The 15,000-nt window shown below is 42.8% G+C and overlaps 3 protein-coding genes across 5 annotated transcripts in view; all 3 read right to left on the minus strand.

Moving 5' to 3' along the window:
- LOC137978652 (uncharacterized) overlaps nt 1-13,770 on the minus strand; it is a 14,665-nt gene extending 895 nt beyond the window's left edge. The window contains exons 1-13 of one of the 2 annotated variants that reach the window (XM_068825658.1): nt 13,079-13,578; nt 10,876-11,752; nt 10,646-10,708; nt 10,483-10,548; nt 9,752-9,805; nt 3,256-3,447; nt 2,987-3,097; nt 2,410-2,508; nt 2,049-2,150; nt 1,549-1,599; nt 1,020-1,094; nt 627-718; nt 1-227 (exon numbers count right to left, since the gene is read on the minus strand). The exon at nt 1-227 is cut by the window's left edge and continues 895 nt beyond it. In XM_068825658.1, coding sequence (XP_068681759.1) covers nt 145-227; nt 627-718; nt 1,020-1,094; nt 1,549-1,599; nt 2,049-2,150; nt 2,410-2,508; nt 2,987-3,097; nt 3,256-3,447; nt 9,752-9,805; nt 10,483-10,548; nt 10,646-10,708; nt 10,876-11,752; nt 13,079-13,214 — 2,001 coding nt within the window. In that variant the 5' untranslated portion in view covers nt 13,215-13,578 and the 3' untranslated portion in view covers nt 1-144. Of the gene's footprint in view, nt 228-626; nt 719-1,019; nt 1,095-1,548; nt 1,600-2,048; nt 2,151-2,409; nt 2,509-2,986; nt 3,098-3,255; nt 3,448-9,751; nt 9,806-10,482; nt 10,549-10,645; nt 10,709-10,875; nt 11,753-13,078 lie in introns of both variants that reach the window. The other variant, XM_068825659.1, reaches the window with a different exon arrangement.
- LOC137978651 (uncharacterized) lies at nt 4,018-9,517 on the minus strand. The gene has a single exon (XM_068825656.1). The coding sequence runs from the start codon at nt 9,398-9,400 to the stop codon at nt 4,145-4,147; it is 5,256 nt and encodes a 1,751-aa protein (XP_068681757.1). The 5' UTR covers nt 9,401-9,517; the 3' UTR covers nt 4,018-4,144.
- Nucleotides 13,771-14,043: 273 nt separating the features above from the next.
- LOC137978653 (protein FAM133-like) overlaps nt 14,044-15,000 on the minus strand; it is a 9,890-nt gene continuing 8,933 nt past the window's right edge. The window contains exon 8 of one of the 2 annotated variants that reach the window (XM_068825660.1): nt 14,044-14,824. In XM_068825660.1, the coding sequence (XP_068681761.1) occupies nt 14,774-14,824 (51 nt within the window). In that variant the 3' untranslated portion in view covers nt 14,044-14,773. The remainder of the gene's footprint in view (nt 14,825-15,000) is intronic. The other variant, XM_068825661.1, reaches the window with a different exon arrangement.

Consider the following 15,000-nt stretch of genomic DNA (forward strand, 5'->3'; position numbering starts at 1 on the left):
AGGTCCTTTTCCTCGTTATACACTCCCACAAATGGCTGACAAAACTTTGATTCCCTGTCGAGTTTTCTGGAATTATGCTTCTTTTTGTGAGAACAATGGTAATCGATGGTCCATCGCGTCCTGACGCAAACATCAGAAAGCCGTCTAGTCAACGTCATCAACGCGGTCCGAGTCACTGATCGCTTTATCGGTGGACTGGGATGAGCCTCGTACCATTCCGAGAAACTCTGACAACAGTGCAAGAGAAAAATATAATCAATATCCTCAAAACAAACACTATTTTCCGGAGTCAAGTTTATCAAAATCCAAAAACCACATTTCTGCATTTGTCTGCGCAGCACCATCAGTCACGTTGGGCAGTTCATTTTAGGATTTCCTTCTGTCTGGCTCAAGGGGGCACCGAGTCCCAATTAAGGGGACTCGTTCGTGAGACCTTTCTTTTATTCCTTTTGCAGAATGAGATGGCAACGTAAACCAACGTAACCCCTTTATCGTATAAATTATTTGAGCACAATGCAATGATTCGCACAGTTCTAGCGCCCTTCAAATAGCGCCGCACCACTTTGGTGACTAGTTTCCAGTTCCTTATTGTAAGAATTCTCTTAATGTAAAATTACGTCACTTACCATCTGGGACACTGAGTATAGTATTTGGTCCCAGGCTACTCAATGCTTCTTCACCGTAACTTTTTCTCAAAATGTCTCTGATATGTCCCTCGCTGGAAGGTAAAAATGCAACCACAAACGTGGCAACTTAGTACCATCGAAAGGTGAAATTCAACTGAAAAGTTAAGATGATGACTCAGAGCGTAAAACGCATTATGAGAGTAACACATAACGACCAACACAGAAAGTGGAGTAACATAAAGTTAGCTGATTTATGCAAATAATTAATTATTTTCATTCATTAGCGTTGGTAGGTTACACTTTGACTTTTGTATTGTGACTTGCATTTATGATATGAGCGGCCATTTGGCAGATGTGATGACACGTGATCCGCTGCGCAACAGCAATACCTACCAACTATACGGCGGAGAATCGCCAAGAGAATCTTTATCTAAATTGAGTAGGAAGTCCTCGAGATCGGGAAATATTCTGTGAACAAAAACAGAACCACGTGACCACGTACGCTATATGTGATTGGACATGTCTAAATTTAACCGAAAACTGAGACAAAATATTTATCTGTTGCGTGATTTCGAAACAACTCTGTGAAAAACAAAAGAGAAAAGGAATTTATAAAGGAAATTTATGAGCACCCAGGAAAGAGTACCCTGACTGAACTTAATTGTAAACGAGTTTACGGAAATTACGATACGAACTGAGGTCAAGCAAAAGATGAATTCACTACTCGCACAATCTCATAATACACCTCTATTACCCCCCAAAACTTTTGCAAAACCATTGTTTGCAATTTCTCCTGGGACATGAAAATGTCCCAAGAGAAGTCGAAAACAATGCCTATGCAGATTTTTGGGGGGTAAAAGATGTATATTATGGGATTTGTGCAAGTAGTGAATACCAATAAAAGGTAACTATGGAAACTTACAGGCTTCTTTCTGGAATTTCCTCTGGAATTGACTCCGGGTAATCGCCCTCGCTGTAGAAAGAAACTACATCTAAGGGTTTTGTAACCCTGTTATACAACAAAATGCACCATGACATTGGCAAATTGGCTCAGGCTTAGCACAGTTTGAAGATGCGAGGTTACAGCCTTGGAAAAAGAACATAACGCATTCGTGGGCAGACAAAGCTCAGTTTGCTTATGCTTGACTCTTTGACTGTCCAAAGCAGAACTTCTTACGGCACTATTGGCGGAGAAATGCCTTGATAATTTGACCGTATTATTATTATTATTATTATTATTATTATTATTATTATTATTATTATTGTTATTATCATCATTATTATCATTATCATTATTACATTGCGAAATGAAACCCTTGATAATTTTAAGACTTCAATGTTGCTATCGTTCGACGGTTTCATTTTTCATTTTTCCTTTGTCCAAGTGGAAAAAATCTCATTTCGACGATATGTTATACTCACTTTCGGCCATCCCAGCTACTTGATCCCTCTGTATCATTCTGCAACGAGGCTCCCTCCAAATACGGGGATTCATCTTCAAAACATACTTCTGGTTCGCTATATCTGTTGGTTAAATCACGTAATAACATTTTAAAGACAATGAAATTTGACGTGAGCGATCACCACACAATGTTTTCACTTTTTCCATGCATCACGTTTCCAGATTCTTCGCTACTTCTCATCCTTGTTCCGCCTATTTTATTGGACCTTTTAAATTGTTCTGAATACTTTAGAGTTTCCAAGATATTCGAGTCCGCGTATTGTGGCGTATAGAGGAGCGAAATGACTGCGTAAAAAGGTTACCACGACTAAACTTTCTTACTCCTGTCCAGGGTCCCTCGGTTCTTCGGGAGGAATTGCTGTACGGTCAACTGCGTCATCACTAGGATGTCTCACGAGGATTGCTGGGATATGCAACTCCCTGAAACACAAGAAAAGTCATAGTTCGGTCAAGAGTTTTGTACATGAGGCAGCCTTCATCCGCCAAACCTCTCTGCGTCCCCTCAGTGAAAAAAATTGTCCTTTAGCTTCGCGCGTTGGATTTTTATTTATGTCGTGATACTGTTGGATTCTAAAAAGGTCAGGGAAGTCAAAGTTGCGAAGTTTCGTCCCTTTTAGTCTGCTATCAATGCAAGCCGAGGGTGTGTCTGTTACTCATTCTGTTGGTGCTCTGTTTTGCAAGGACTTTAATGCTCTATCTATGCGGAAACGAGTAAACTGACGATCCAACCGGTAACCTGTGGTTTGATAGCCCGCTCGTACTTTCCAAGTGAGCTATGCCTGCTCATAGGTTTTGACAATTTTTGCGTCTGGAATGAGACCGAATTAAATGTTAAATGGCAAGCAGGATTTTGGAAGCATGATGCCATCAACACTTACCAGAAAGAAATAACACTCACTTTTCCGGGAGACTAGCTTCATGTTTCAGCAGTGGTTGACCTGCGTCTTCATTTATGAAGGATACGCGTTTGGAGGCTCGCTTGGAAGCTGGACCAGAACTGGGCGTTTCTCTAAATGTTGGAATAAACACTCTCAATAAATAAGTTGGCGCTGACATGGTTGTCTCAATAATAAAGAAATCGAAAACATTCCTTTCTTTTATGAAGAAATTGGTAATGCAGCAACTCTGAAGACCCACAAATTAATGCTATTGATAACAACAACTTACCCAGTCTCCGTTCCGCTTAGCATATTAATCAAAGCATCCCGTAATAGTAGAGAGGCCGGGCGAGAACCGGGTCGAGAACCGACGCTTGAGGGAGCCGCATCAGGACTAAGAAAAGCTGGTGTTGCTGTGGCTGGCTTTGTTAAAGGCATAGTTTCCTCTGAATGAGCTGGAGAGGGCCTGGGAGTTCTTATTCTGGTCAGACAAACACAAAACTATGTCCATAAATAACAACACTTTGGGTTAGAGGTTGGCTTTTGATATGGCAGTGAAAAGAAAACCAGCAGTATATGAATTCCTATGGAACTTCGGTCGGAAGCAACTGAGGATCTCCTCAAAAGTGGCAGAAAATATCGTTGAAGTGAGCCAAGGTTGCTCTCAGTGGAATTTCAAAGTTGTAATTTTGATATTCAATGTGGGGAATAAGTGAGGAACCCACACTGTCACTTTTTTTTTCAGATTATAATTCTCTCAGATCTTCTCGCGTACACAACAAGGTTAGGTCTATAAACGACTAGAACTACAATCAATTGTTCCCTTATCTCATGGACGCACTTTGATCACACGTAAGCTGATTGGCTATAAAGATCTTTCACGCAAAAGATAAACAAACTTATTTATCGGAGCAGACAGAAAGTAACGCTCGATTTCCGGACAGATATCTCGCAATCATAACATCAACATTAGTTAAATCAATACTAATTATCTTGTTTCCGACACACTCCCCCCATGTGCTTTCCACAAGGAAGCACATGTAATCAGAGGAAACTTGATCAGTTCATTTAAGTATAGTATAACAAAAACGAAGTAGTTTTTCCTTCTTTTTTTTTTTTGAAGTTTGAGTCACTCAATGCCTATATGCAACATCATAGTTCGATCTTATTCTCTGGTTTTAAAGTTCTCCATCTTCAGCAACACCCTGAATACGCAAGGTAGCAGCCACAGCAGCATCTCTCCTTGGACGGAAAACCGATGCTCCAGCATTAAGCAGTGGCGGCGCTGCAGCTCTTTCTGGCACTTTATCACAGGTTAATTCCAGTGGGTAAAGGTGTTGGATTGGTCTCTCCAAGAACGTTTTTCCCGCGCGTAACTTCACCGCTCGCACTTTTCCATCTCGTCCTTCAAACAGCTCTTCCACAACACCAAGGGGCCACTTCCCACGATTTTTGTCTTCTGTACGGATAATGACGACATCCCCTACGTTCAGTGGCCTGGGTGTACCTGGGATGTTGTGGGTGTGTCGTTCTCTCAGTGCGGCCAAGTATTCCCGCGTCCAGCGCTTCCACAAGGCATCTTTGCAGGTCCTGAGGTACCTTTCCCGTTTTCGCAGATCATAATCTTCCTCTCTCCACGGCTGTCGCTCAGGCAGGCGTATAGATCTTTGGAATAGAAAGGAGGACGGGGTCAGTAGAGGGAGCTGGACGTCATCTTCCACATACGATAGGGGGCGGCGGTTTAAGTGAGTTTCCACATCGAGCACAACTTCGGACAGCTCTGACCAGGTCAGCATTCCTCCCCCAATCACTTTGTAGAAAGCGCGTTTAAAAAGGCCCACCAGTCGCTCGAACTGGCCGCCCCCCCAGGGTGCTCGACTCAGGTTGAATCTCCAAGTGATCTTCTCTGATGCTAGGTAGTCTTGGATTTGCTCGTCTTTCTGGATTTCTTTCAACAGTTTTGCCGCTCCCACGAAAGTCCTTCCATTGTCTGAGAAAATCTTAGATGGTCGTCCTCGTCTAGCGATGAATCGCTTTAGGCTTGCCATGAAGGTAGTGGTTTCTAGATTTGGTAGGATTTCTAGGTACAAAGCTCTCGTTAAACTGCAGGCATAAAGCACCAAATAGGCTTTCCCTTCTGCTCGCGAAGACTTGCGGTACTTAATGGGGCCGGCAAAATCAACACCCACTACTTCGAAAGGACTTGATCCCTCTCTTCTCTCAGGTGGCAATAAACCAGGGGGTGGAGCTGCGAGAGCAACTGCCTGAAAACGCTTGCACCCGTAGCACTGCCTGATGGTTTTCTTTGCAAGGCGTCTAAGGCGTGGGATCCAATACTCCTCTCTGATTTTAGCCATAGTGAGCCCCACTCCCCCATGGAGTGTGGCTTTGTGGGCGTGTTGAACAAATTTCTCAGCAAAGGTCGTTGCGTCTGGTATGTAGATCGGATAGGGACCTGGTAGTCTTCCACGGCACTCTAGCAATCCGTCTTTGTTTCTCTGTAAGTTGAGCCTCAGTCGGTCTTCTTCCATGTTTGCAGTACCCTGGCTTTGGGCGCGCATCAACCAGAAGAGGGTTTGCTTTCCAATTTCTTCTGTTGTGAGAGGGCCCTTTGTTCTGTTTGCTCTCTTTGTTCTAGCATTTTGGGCGAACCGCATGATCCAGGCGCACACTCGCAACGTCTTCCAGTATGAGCTTTTGGCAAGGAGTTCGTCGAGCTCATCGTCAGAATTCACGGCCAAGGCGAATAATTCCTTTGTGGTTTTCACCTCTTGGTTGGATTCCTTACTGGGTGCGGTGACAAGGTTTTCTGGCCATTTCCTAGGGTCACTAAGCCACTCTGGTCCACTCCACCATAGTTGGTTCTCTTTAGATACCAATCCACCACGGCTGGCAAGGTCTGCAGGATTGTCTTCAGTTGGTACGTGCCGCCAGATAACCTCAACATGCTCTCTGATCTTCCGTACTCGGTTAGCCACAAACTGCTTGTAGTCCCCTCCACCTAATATCCAGTACAAGGCAACACTGCTGTCCAGCCAACAGTGTAGGGAAGTTACTGGGAAGCCTTGAAGTGCGTCTTGTACGTTACTCAAGAGGTTTACAGCCATGTGTCCCGAGACCAGCTCTCGTCGAGGTATAGTTAGGCCTTGCTTCGCTAGTCTTGCTTTCGCCGCGACAAGTCCTTGATTTAAAGTGCTTGGTTGTTTGACGACGGCGTAAACAGCAGCGGCGACACCCTTTCCGCTTGCGTCCCCGAAGGCGTGGAGTTCAATTTTCTCGATTGATTCTTGGGCGCTGGTCAGTGCTCTTGGGCAGGAAACTTCATGTGGTAAAGAGCGCTCCCACTTCTGCCACAGTTGTTCTAAAGGCACAGATAACGGTGCATCCCAAGCCGATTTCTCTTCGCAGGCATTTCGGTAAAGCAGCTTTCCTTGTAAGGTTATTGGCGCGATCAGACCAAGGGGGTCATAGATTCTTGCTACTTTTCCAAGAATCCCTCGTTTAGTAGGTTGCGCAACTTCTTCTGGAATAGTGACTGCAATTTCGTCTGTTGATTTATTCCATTTTAAACCAAGCAGACCGCACTCTCTGGACTTTACTCCTAGTTGCTGTTTGGCATAGCTCAAGTCATCTTCATTCCCGGCGTCCTCTGAGATCTCTAATTTAGGGATGTTTGAGTGCCACTTGTGCAAATGAAAGGTGGCCCGGCGAAATATTTCGGTTGTTTTAGCTTTCTTTTCTTCGGTTTCTTGGACAGTTCCTCCGCCAGTAATGAGATCATCTACATAAAGTTCTCGTTCTATTCTCGCAACAGTATCAGGGTGATCAGCTCTACAAGTGTTTAAATGGTGCTGGATTACGCCGCCAAGCAGAAAAGGCGAGGGTCCCAAGCCAAATAGTGCTCTGGTGAACCTGTAGGTGCGAATACGTAAGGGATTCTTGCCGTCTAGCCAATGGAAACGCAGTGCGTCTCGGTCTTGCTCGCGGATACGCAATTGAAGAAATGCCTTGCGAATATCACCGGCTAGGGCTACTGCATGAAAGCTTCCTCTTAAGAGTACTTTCCACAGCTGATTCTGTAGGGGTGGTCCAACTTCTAGGCAGTCGTTTAGGGAGGGAGCTGAGTCATAAGCTCTCGCTGAGGCATCGTATACAATCCGCGTCTTAGTAGTTTCGGCGCTCTCTCTTACAACAGCCTTGTGGGGGATGTAGAACTCTCGTCCAGATGCTGGCATCTCTGCCTCTTCTATAACTCCTTCATGTAGCTGTTCTTGGATGATTGCATCATAGTCGTTAAGCTTCCCTGTTTTCTTCAGTCGCTGAACTAGGCTTCCGAGTCGCTTCAAGCTCCCCGACTTGTTAGAGGGCAAGGGAAGATGATCTCCTTTCCAGGGAAGGCCGGTCTCGTACCAGCCTTCAGGGCTGCGGCTGAGCTGTTCGATGAACTCTTCATACACCACGCTTTGATCTCCATTTGGTTTATCTTCGAGCCCTAGAACGTCCATGCGGCAGAGCTCTTCATAACTGGTTGAGGTCGTTTGGGCTAAGAACATGCTGTCAAGGTTTTGCTCTGTTCCTGGAGACATAATGGTCCACCCAAAGAGAGTGAACTCGGCCACAGGCTCTCCAATGGATCCAGTACGCTGGGATGTTGACGTTTTAATCTTCGCGTAATCACTCGCTCCCAGAATAACATGAACCGGAAGTAGGCTCTTGGTGTCAGTGTCTTCTATGTCCACGCCTTTCAGATGACGGTATTTTCTGATCATTTCCCTGTAGTTCGGGTTTTCAACGCACAACAGTTCAGCCCGGTCTATCCTGTTTGCGCTGAGAGGGATGGTATAGTTTCCTTTTGTGTCACTCACTTGAACGTTGTAGGTTTCGGTTCGCTTGGTAACGGTGCCCACAATAGTTTGTATTTGTCGCGTTAGAGTGCGTGACGGTACAAGATTTAATCGATCCAAGATGTATCCCGAGGCATAAGAGGCAGTTGCCCCGGTATCCAAAAGGGCTCTACAGGTCACGCCATTCAATTTGACGAGCACAACGGGATGGCACACTTTCTCTCCTTCTTGGGTCGCAGTTAACGCCACCCCACCGCTGGTTGTTGTTTGGCGTCCAGCTGTTGTCGAACGATCGCAAATAGACGAGTGATGCTTTTGTTTACAGTGTACGCACGATGTGCGGCTACGGCATTGTGATGCATTGTGTTGTGTTCCAGTGCAGTTAAAACACAAGCGTTTGCTTTGTAGAATTCTTCTGCGCTCCGCTGGAGATGTCACGCTGTCACATTCCCAGGATCTGTGAGTCTCGCGATCGCAGTAAACACACACGCGTCGTGAGATTGGTCCGCGGTCTTGCGCGTAGAAACTATTATCGCGAGGAGTACGAGGAGGGCGCGGCGGACGTGGAGGCCGAGAACGCAGATGTGAGGGCTGTGATGGAGAGATCTCGTGAACCGACTCATTTACTTTCATTGGATGGATAGCTTTCCATTCTTTTAACGATCGCATTAGCTCCGCGAATCCCCAGTCTTGCCATCCTGGTTTTCCATTCACGAGATCTGCTTTTATGCCCGGCAACTTGTCTAGAACCCCACGCACCATAGACAAACAACAAGAAAGTTTACCTAGAGTCTCTAGAGCTTGAACATTATAGTTCAAAGTTTGCCAAAACTTGTGGATTTCATTTGGTTTGCTTCCAGATATCACCGGCAACGCATTGATGTTATCGATGTAAGCTCGCACGATCTCGCTCGTTTTCCCGTAATTAGATTTCAAGATGTTCTTAGCGCGTTCGTAGCCTTCGGAGTTAAAGGGCAAGCCATCAATTGTTTCACACACATTAGTTTCCAATAATTCCTTTAGATGGGCAAACTTTGTAACCGGTGCAATATCCGCTGCATCTATTTCGGCTTCAAACTTATTCCAGAGCCATTTTTCATAAGTGCCGTCATACTTAGTGATAACCAGCTTTGGCATTTTTACATTTCCCTTACTGGGAGGCTTCGCGGTAGGTTGATCTAATGATTGCAATTTTGACTTCTGTTCGAGTTTCAGCTTATCAAATTGCAGTTCGTCCTTCCGCCTTTTGGCAAGGATGGCTTCTTCCTCTTCAAGCTTTTGGGTTTTCTCTTTAGTTCCAATTTCTTCCAGATAACGAGTTAAATCCGCTACTTGCAAATCTACTTCATCAATTGTTTTTTCGATCGATGCACCCCATGCCTTCACATCTTCGATACTTTCTGCTGCTTCTAGCTTACCTTTCTCAATATCCATCTTTAGATCTTCGACGTTCGCCACAATTTTCCTTAAAGCTTCTCTATGGCGGGCTATTTTGTCGTTGTTTCCCTTTTCCACAACTGTGTCAGTCTTGCCGCGCGTTAGAGCTAAAAGTTGAAGCTCGGCATCAAGAGCCTTGAGTTTAGATTCCATATTCGTAGATAAAGTGTCCCGTCGGAGGTGCCACTAATGTGGGGAATAAGTGAGGAACCCACAATGTCACTTTTTTTTTCAGATTATAATTCTCTCAGATCTTCTCGCGTACACAACAAGGTTAGGTCTATAACCGACTAGAACTACAATCAATTGTTCCCTTATCTCATGGACGCACCTTGATCACACGTAAGCTGATTGGCTATAAAGATCTTTCACGCAAAAGATAAACAAACTTATTTATCGGAGCAGACAGAAAGTAACGCTCGATTTCCGGACAGATATCTCGCAATCATAACATCAACATTAGTTAAATCAATACTAATTATCTTGTTTCCGACATCAACTTACCCCTCTCGAAGTTTGCCGGCGAAAGAGATTTTTTTCCCTACCATAGGACTCGCTCTAAATGGTAAAATATTACAATTAGATGATGTGTCCAATAATTATCTCACTCAGTTCCATTTGACCGTGAAGAGGGTCTCACATACATACCTACATACATACATACAAGGGCGGATCTAGGGGAGGTGCACTGGGTGCACGTGCACCCCCATCGGTTACCAAAAAAAAAAAACGTTTTGTTAAAAAATTCTAAAATTTACAAAAACTACATTAAGTTAGATTTTTATTTGCCTCATCATTTACAGATTTATCATACTACAGCCCTAACCCTCTTAAAAGCATGTATTATACATTGTCTAACATATAAAGATTGGGCTTCCTGTGCATTTCCGTCTTATATGTGCAACCCCCCTAGCCAAAATCCTAGATCCGCCCTTGACATACATACATACATACATACATACATACTTAATTGACCACTCCCCATAGCAGATTTTCAGGGCCAATGAAACACAATCACGGCAGGACAGAACATTCAACAACAACTGCTAAGGAGAATCCCAACTGGCTGGAGGCAAACCAGTTGGCCATTTACAAGTGCAGCCGAGAGAAGTTGAACCAGGGACTACCAGGAACACATTCAACGGTCAGAACGGGTCTTGAACCCGGGATCCCTGGATCTAAAGGCAAGCGCCCTAACCACTGGGCCGCCGCACTGCCTCCTCCATCTGTCTCACCGAGTTTTCACGCTGAATGACTGCCCTCTCCAGTCCTTTGTCATTCGGTTGTAGAGGTTTCCCTTGCTGAAAGCAAAGAAAATAAGAAAAAAACTTTATGTTAATTTCAACAGTAAAATATTAAAGGAATAAATGTATGTAGATGAAGATGCGCACTTTTTACCTGATATTTTTCAAGTGCTTTTTGTGTCTCTTAGCTTTATTGCTTTGGGCGTAAGACTCGTATCTGTAAAATAATCAAAAGATTTGTTCATCTGTTTTCTACAAACTTGGAAGGTGACGGGGAAATGTTTTAGTTTGGAGAGTTGAAGAAACTTTTCGTGAGTTGGAGGATGATATTCCAACAGCATGCAGGGCCAAAACTAAAAGTCCAAGAGAGAAAACAAGTAGTACCTATTAAGTTCTTCTGAATTAAACTTGTAATTCCACCAAGCGATTCCCACCACAACAAGGACAAAGATCATAACAACAGGAACTGAAGGACCAAGGACTATGATATCAGGAACTGTCTCTTCAACCTCTTCCTGCTCTACTGCATTTACAATGTGAACTGGATTTGTCCATATTCTGTCTTGTGTTTTCGTTCCAGTCGGTACAAAGGTAGTCGGGCCGGACTGTTCAACCGAAGGTAACACAGTTGTCTCAGACGTAAGCTGAAAGTTCACTGGGGCCTTACTGGTAAAAGCAGATAAAGGCACATCAACCTCAGACGAGGTTGAATTCTGAGGGTATTTTCGTTGTGTTAGAGTGTCTGTGATATTCTTAGCTGGTTCTGAAGTCGCCGCAAGGGTTTGATTGACAGGCAACTTGGCACCGCTCCCTATCCCAGATCTTAAAGCGGCCTTTGCTGGCACAAAGTCAGAACCTTTTGGCATTGATCTAGACAGTAATGTCCCTTTATAACTCAGTGAAAACTCGAATTCTTTTTCTTTCGGTGAATGAGAAACAAAGCGGATCCTTACTCTGGACCTCAAGTTATACACTTTTTTCGGCGGGAAATCGTTACAAAATTTTTCATTAAATCCCGTGCTATTTTTTTCCGGATCAAGTTCTTTTAGTTGAAGGAAATCACATCGACACTTTGTACCACCGCAGTGTTTTACAGATGAATAAACATTGAATGAATTAAACCTCAAAAGCAAATTCGAGGTTTGAGGGAGCGTTATAATCCACGTGCACGAGATGTTTGTGGGATATGGTCCTGTGAAATTACCACTGGATATTTTTCCTTGAGGGTCGGTCAGGTGAATGCTACTTCCGCATGGTTCAGCTGTTAAAAAAAATGAAGAATTCGAAAGGAGGTCAACCGCAATACTGATTAAAATTTTCTTGAATCATAGAAACTGCTAAAATATTGAAACAATCAGTTTGTCGTCTAATTTAAATAGGTCAATTTCTTTGATTAGCAAAGAGACCCACCACCCTTTCTTGATTTGCGAGTCATACACCAATAGCCACAATTATAAGACGGGAAAACGAAAACAAAAAGTCGCCAAAATGCCACTGAGCAGATATTATAATTTTGCGTTTTAATGCAGTTAAACGGTTGTCAGGCCTAATTTGGCTATATAACCATTCCAAATTTCTCTTTTCTTTTTCTGTTTTCGCGTCAACACCGGGCGTTTGACTGATCAAAGAAACAACTTTATCGAAGCACAAAAAGTCCTCACCAGCTGCGTGAACATAGTTTGGAGGATGAGGAGGATTCCCAAGCAGCTGCAAAAACTGACACTGTTTACATTATTAGCGCCTTGTTTGAAATGCTTAATATGCGAACTGTACAATTTGTATTCCTTTTAAACAAACGAAACGCGAATAAATTTGTTGCCTGTACTGATCAGCGAGATACCTAAGTGCGTTGTCATTGTGTTTTTGGTACAATTATAATCTTGCAGCGTAACCTAAAAAACAGCGCACATTTGACTATTAGTATAATTAACTAAACGTTTACAGGTGAATTGTAATGTTTGAAATACAAAAAAACTTTTGTAATTCATTTATCCAGTAGCGCATTATGCAGATTTAAAGCAGGGTTTTTGGGACCCGGCCGTTATTTCTGACTGATCTTGCAGACTGCATTATTTTTGCAAGTTCAATTGCATTTTTGCAAGTTCAACTGCACATCGTTGAAACTGTAGAAAAGTGCTAAGAACAGAAGTCTTTTAAATCCGAAATTGACATTGTAAACCGATTCCCGTTTCTGTTCTCGATGTCGCCGGATAAACGAGCCTTACCCCATGTCTCATTACAACCAAATCTTTTTGTTTTGGAGAGATCTGTGATAAATCAATTTAATGGTTAGTGCCCTGCTTCCTCAGTCGTAGACTGACTGACACCATTCGCCCGGTTTGCTGAACAAAATTACAGTTCTGAATTTTGCACCGTCTTGGTGGCCATCGCATATTCTCGTTAAAGTATTTAACTTGGCCCGAAACACATACAGGGAAAAAACTGATTAATTAGATGAAGTTTTCAATATCAAGGTAAATGAACCGAAATATTATTGCCACGGAATATTAACATCAAAACTTCTCATTTGAAGAAACGTTATTGTAATTTGTGGAACAAAAACGATGGTATTACCAAGATTACCCACCTGTTTGTGTTGAATTTCTTGGTCTTGCAGTCACAAAGAGATGTGATACAGTAAACAACAGCAACCAGAAAATAGCTTGAATTTTCAACATGGATACAGAAAAATCTTGCTCCAGTATATGAAAACGCCAACGCATTTGCCAGGAGATCTGAAGCCGTCGGATTTTTTTGTTATTTAAATGGTTGCAAGTGAAGGAACGGAACTTCCGACTCGTCCAAGGCTTGGATGAAAATTAGAATGAATTCGCATAAACACTCTGACAGACAAAGAGAGATCCAGCTGGCTTTGATGTTCACTGAGGACTGACGTACCGTTTCCGGAATTTTAAAGAGAGAGCCTTCAGATTAACGCAAGCCACAATATGTGGACTGACAGCAGCTATGTCGGCAACGAACTAACTAGCAATCCTACGCACAATTTCAAATGCAACCTCATGAACATGTAACGTTGATTGTTGGTTTACGAAACATGTTCTGTTTTTGACAAATGCATACCAGCGCCGCAGAGGTCAAATTAATATGTCCACTGTTGACTGCAAACAATAAGCGCAAGTCTCCTATTCTTAAATATCAAACCAGGAATTAAAAGACGATTGTTTAGAGCGAAAACATCGCAAACGCGACAAATTCAAAATGGTGATTAACCGCAAGGCCGTTATTAGTGTTTATAGTGTTTACCTTTAACGAATGAGTGAATCGACCGTAATTTTACTTGTGAACACAAATTGTAATTACTGCGTTATCTCGTCATAAATATATCATTTACAATGTCACGCAATTTAATTAAACATCCTTGAGAATCTGGAGCCAGTACCGGCAAGAAGCGTTCTTCTAACTGCAACGTCAAGTCTTAAGTCACTAAATTTATTTTCAGGTAATAATTAGTGGCTAAAATACAATAACTTTTAAGGCCGGTAATCTGTGGGCAGAAAACATACACATGAAACCACAAGCATTGAAACCAAATATCGGTGAAGAAATTTTATTACGCTCCAGAGAATTTGTGATACATAATAAGATTGATGTTCAACTTCAATGATTCAGTCCTCTTAGGTGAAATCTGCAAGCTGTTCTTGCCTTGGTATTATCTTAGACAAATTAAATTGGCTCTGAAAACAAATCAAGGTGAAAGAATAATCCTTTTCGTGATTCAGAGAGGTGGAACGAAGGAGACAGATTAAAATACCAGTGATTAAACAAACAAAAGGGCAAAAATTGCGCTTGGCTTAATTGTACATGTGTTGTACAGAATCAAAACTATTTTGACTAGGTTATGTTGGCCACGGGTCAAATCAATAAGAAACAAACTCAAAACCTGCATGCAGTTTCTCTTTATTCGTAATAAAAAGTATTAAAATAAAGTTGTCAGTGTGGGTGTAAAAATTTTAATCTAATCTGTTTACTACCGACTTAATTTTATTCGCCGGATACAGGTCTTCTCTTTTGTCCAAACACTCCTTACACTAAAAAAAAAAAAAACCAAAAACACTGCCACAATTTTTGTCTTCGTCACGAAGATCCTTGATTTCAGATGCTTTTTTCCCCTCAGGGAACGGGAACCTGGTCAGTCCTTCAGCGTCAGTATCATGGTCCTGGAAACGATTCACCAATGAACCCTTGCGTGGTGGTGATTACAAGTCACCATAGCATTACGTGACGTAAAAGACGCACAGGAAGCGTACTCCTCCACGGAATCTTACAAGGTTTGATTCAGGAAATTGAGCAACTCCTTTCTATTCTTTTCGCGCTGCAAAAAAGGAAGAGAACAACTGTAAAAAAACACTTACAAAAGTGTGAAATTTACAAGGAAGATGCGGTTAGCAGCGGCAACACCTTAGTTTCCCACAAATTGAATTCACATAGTGAAGAGAGAATTAAATAAGGCTTCATAAAGCCGCGCACTGCTGGATCAGTTGTTTGAGC

This window comes from Montipora foliosa, chromosome 12, assembly GCF_036669935.1.
Source record: "Montipora foliosa isolate CH-2021 chromosome 12, ASM3666993v2, whole genome shotgun sequence".
Taxonomy (NCBI): Eukaryota; Metazoa; Cnidaria; class Anthozoa; order Scleractinia; family Acroporidae; genus Montipora; species Montipora foliosa.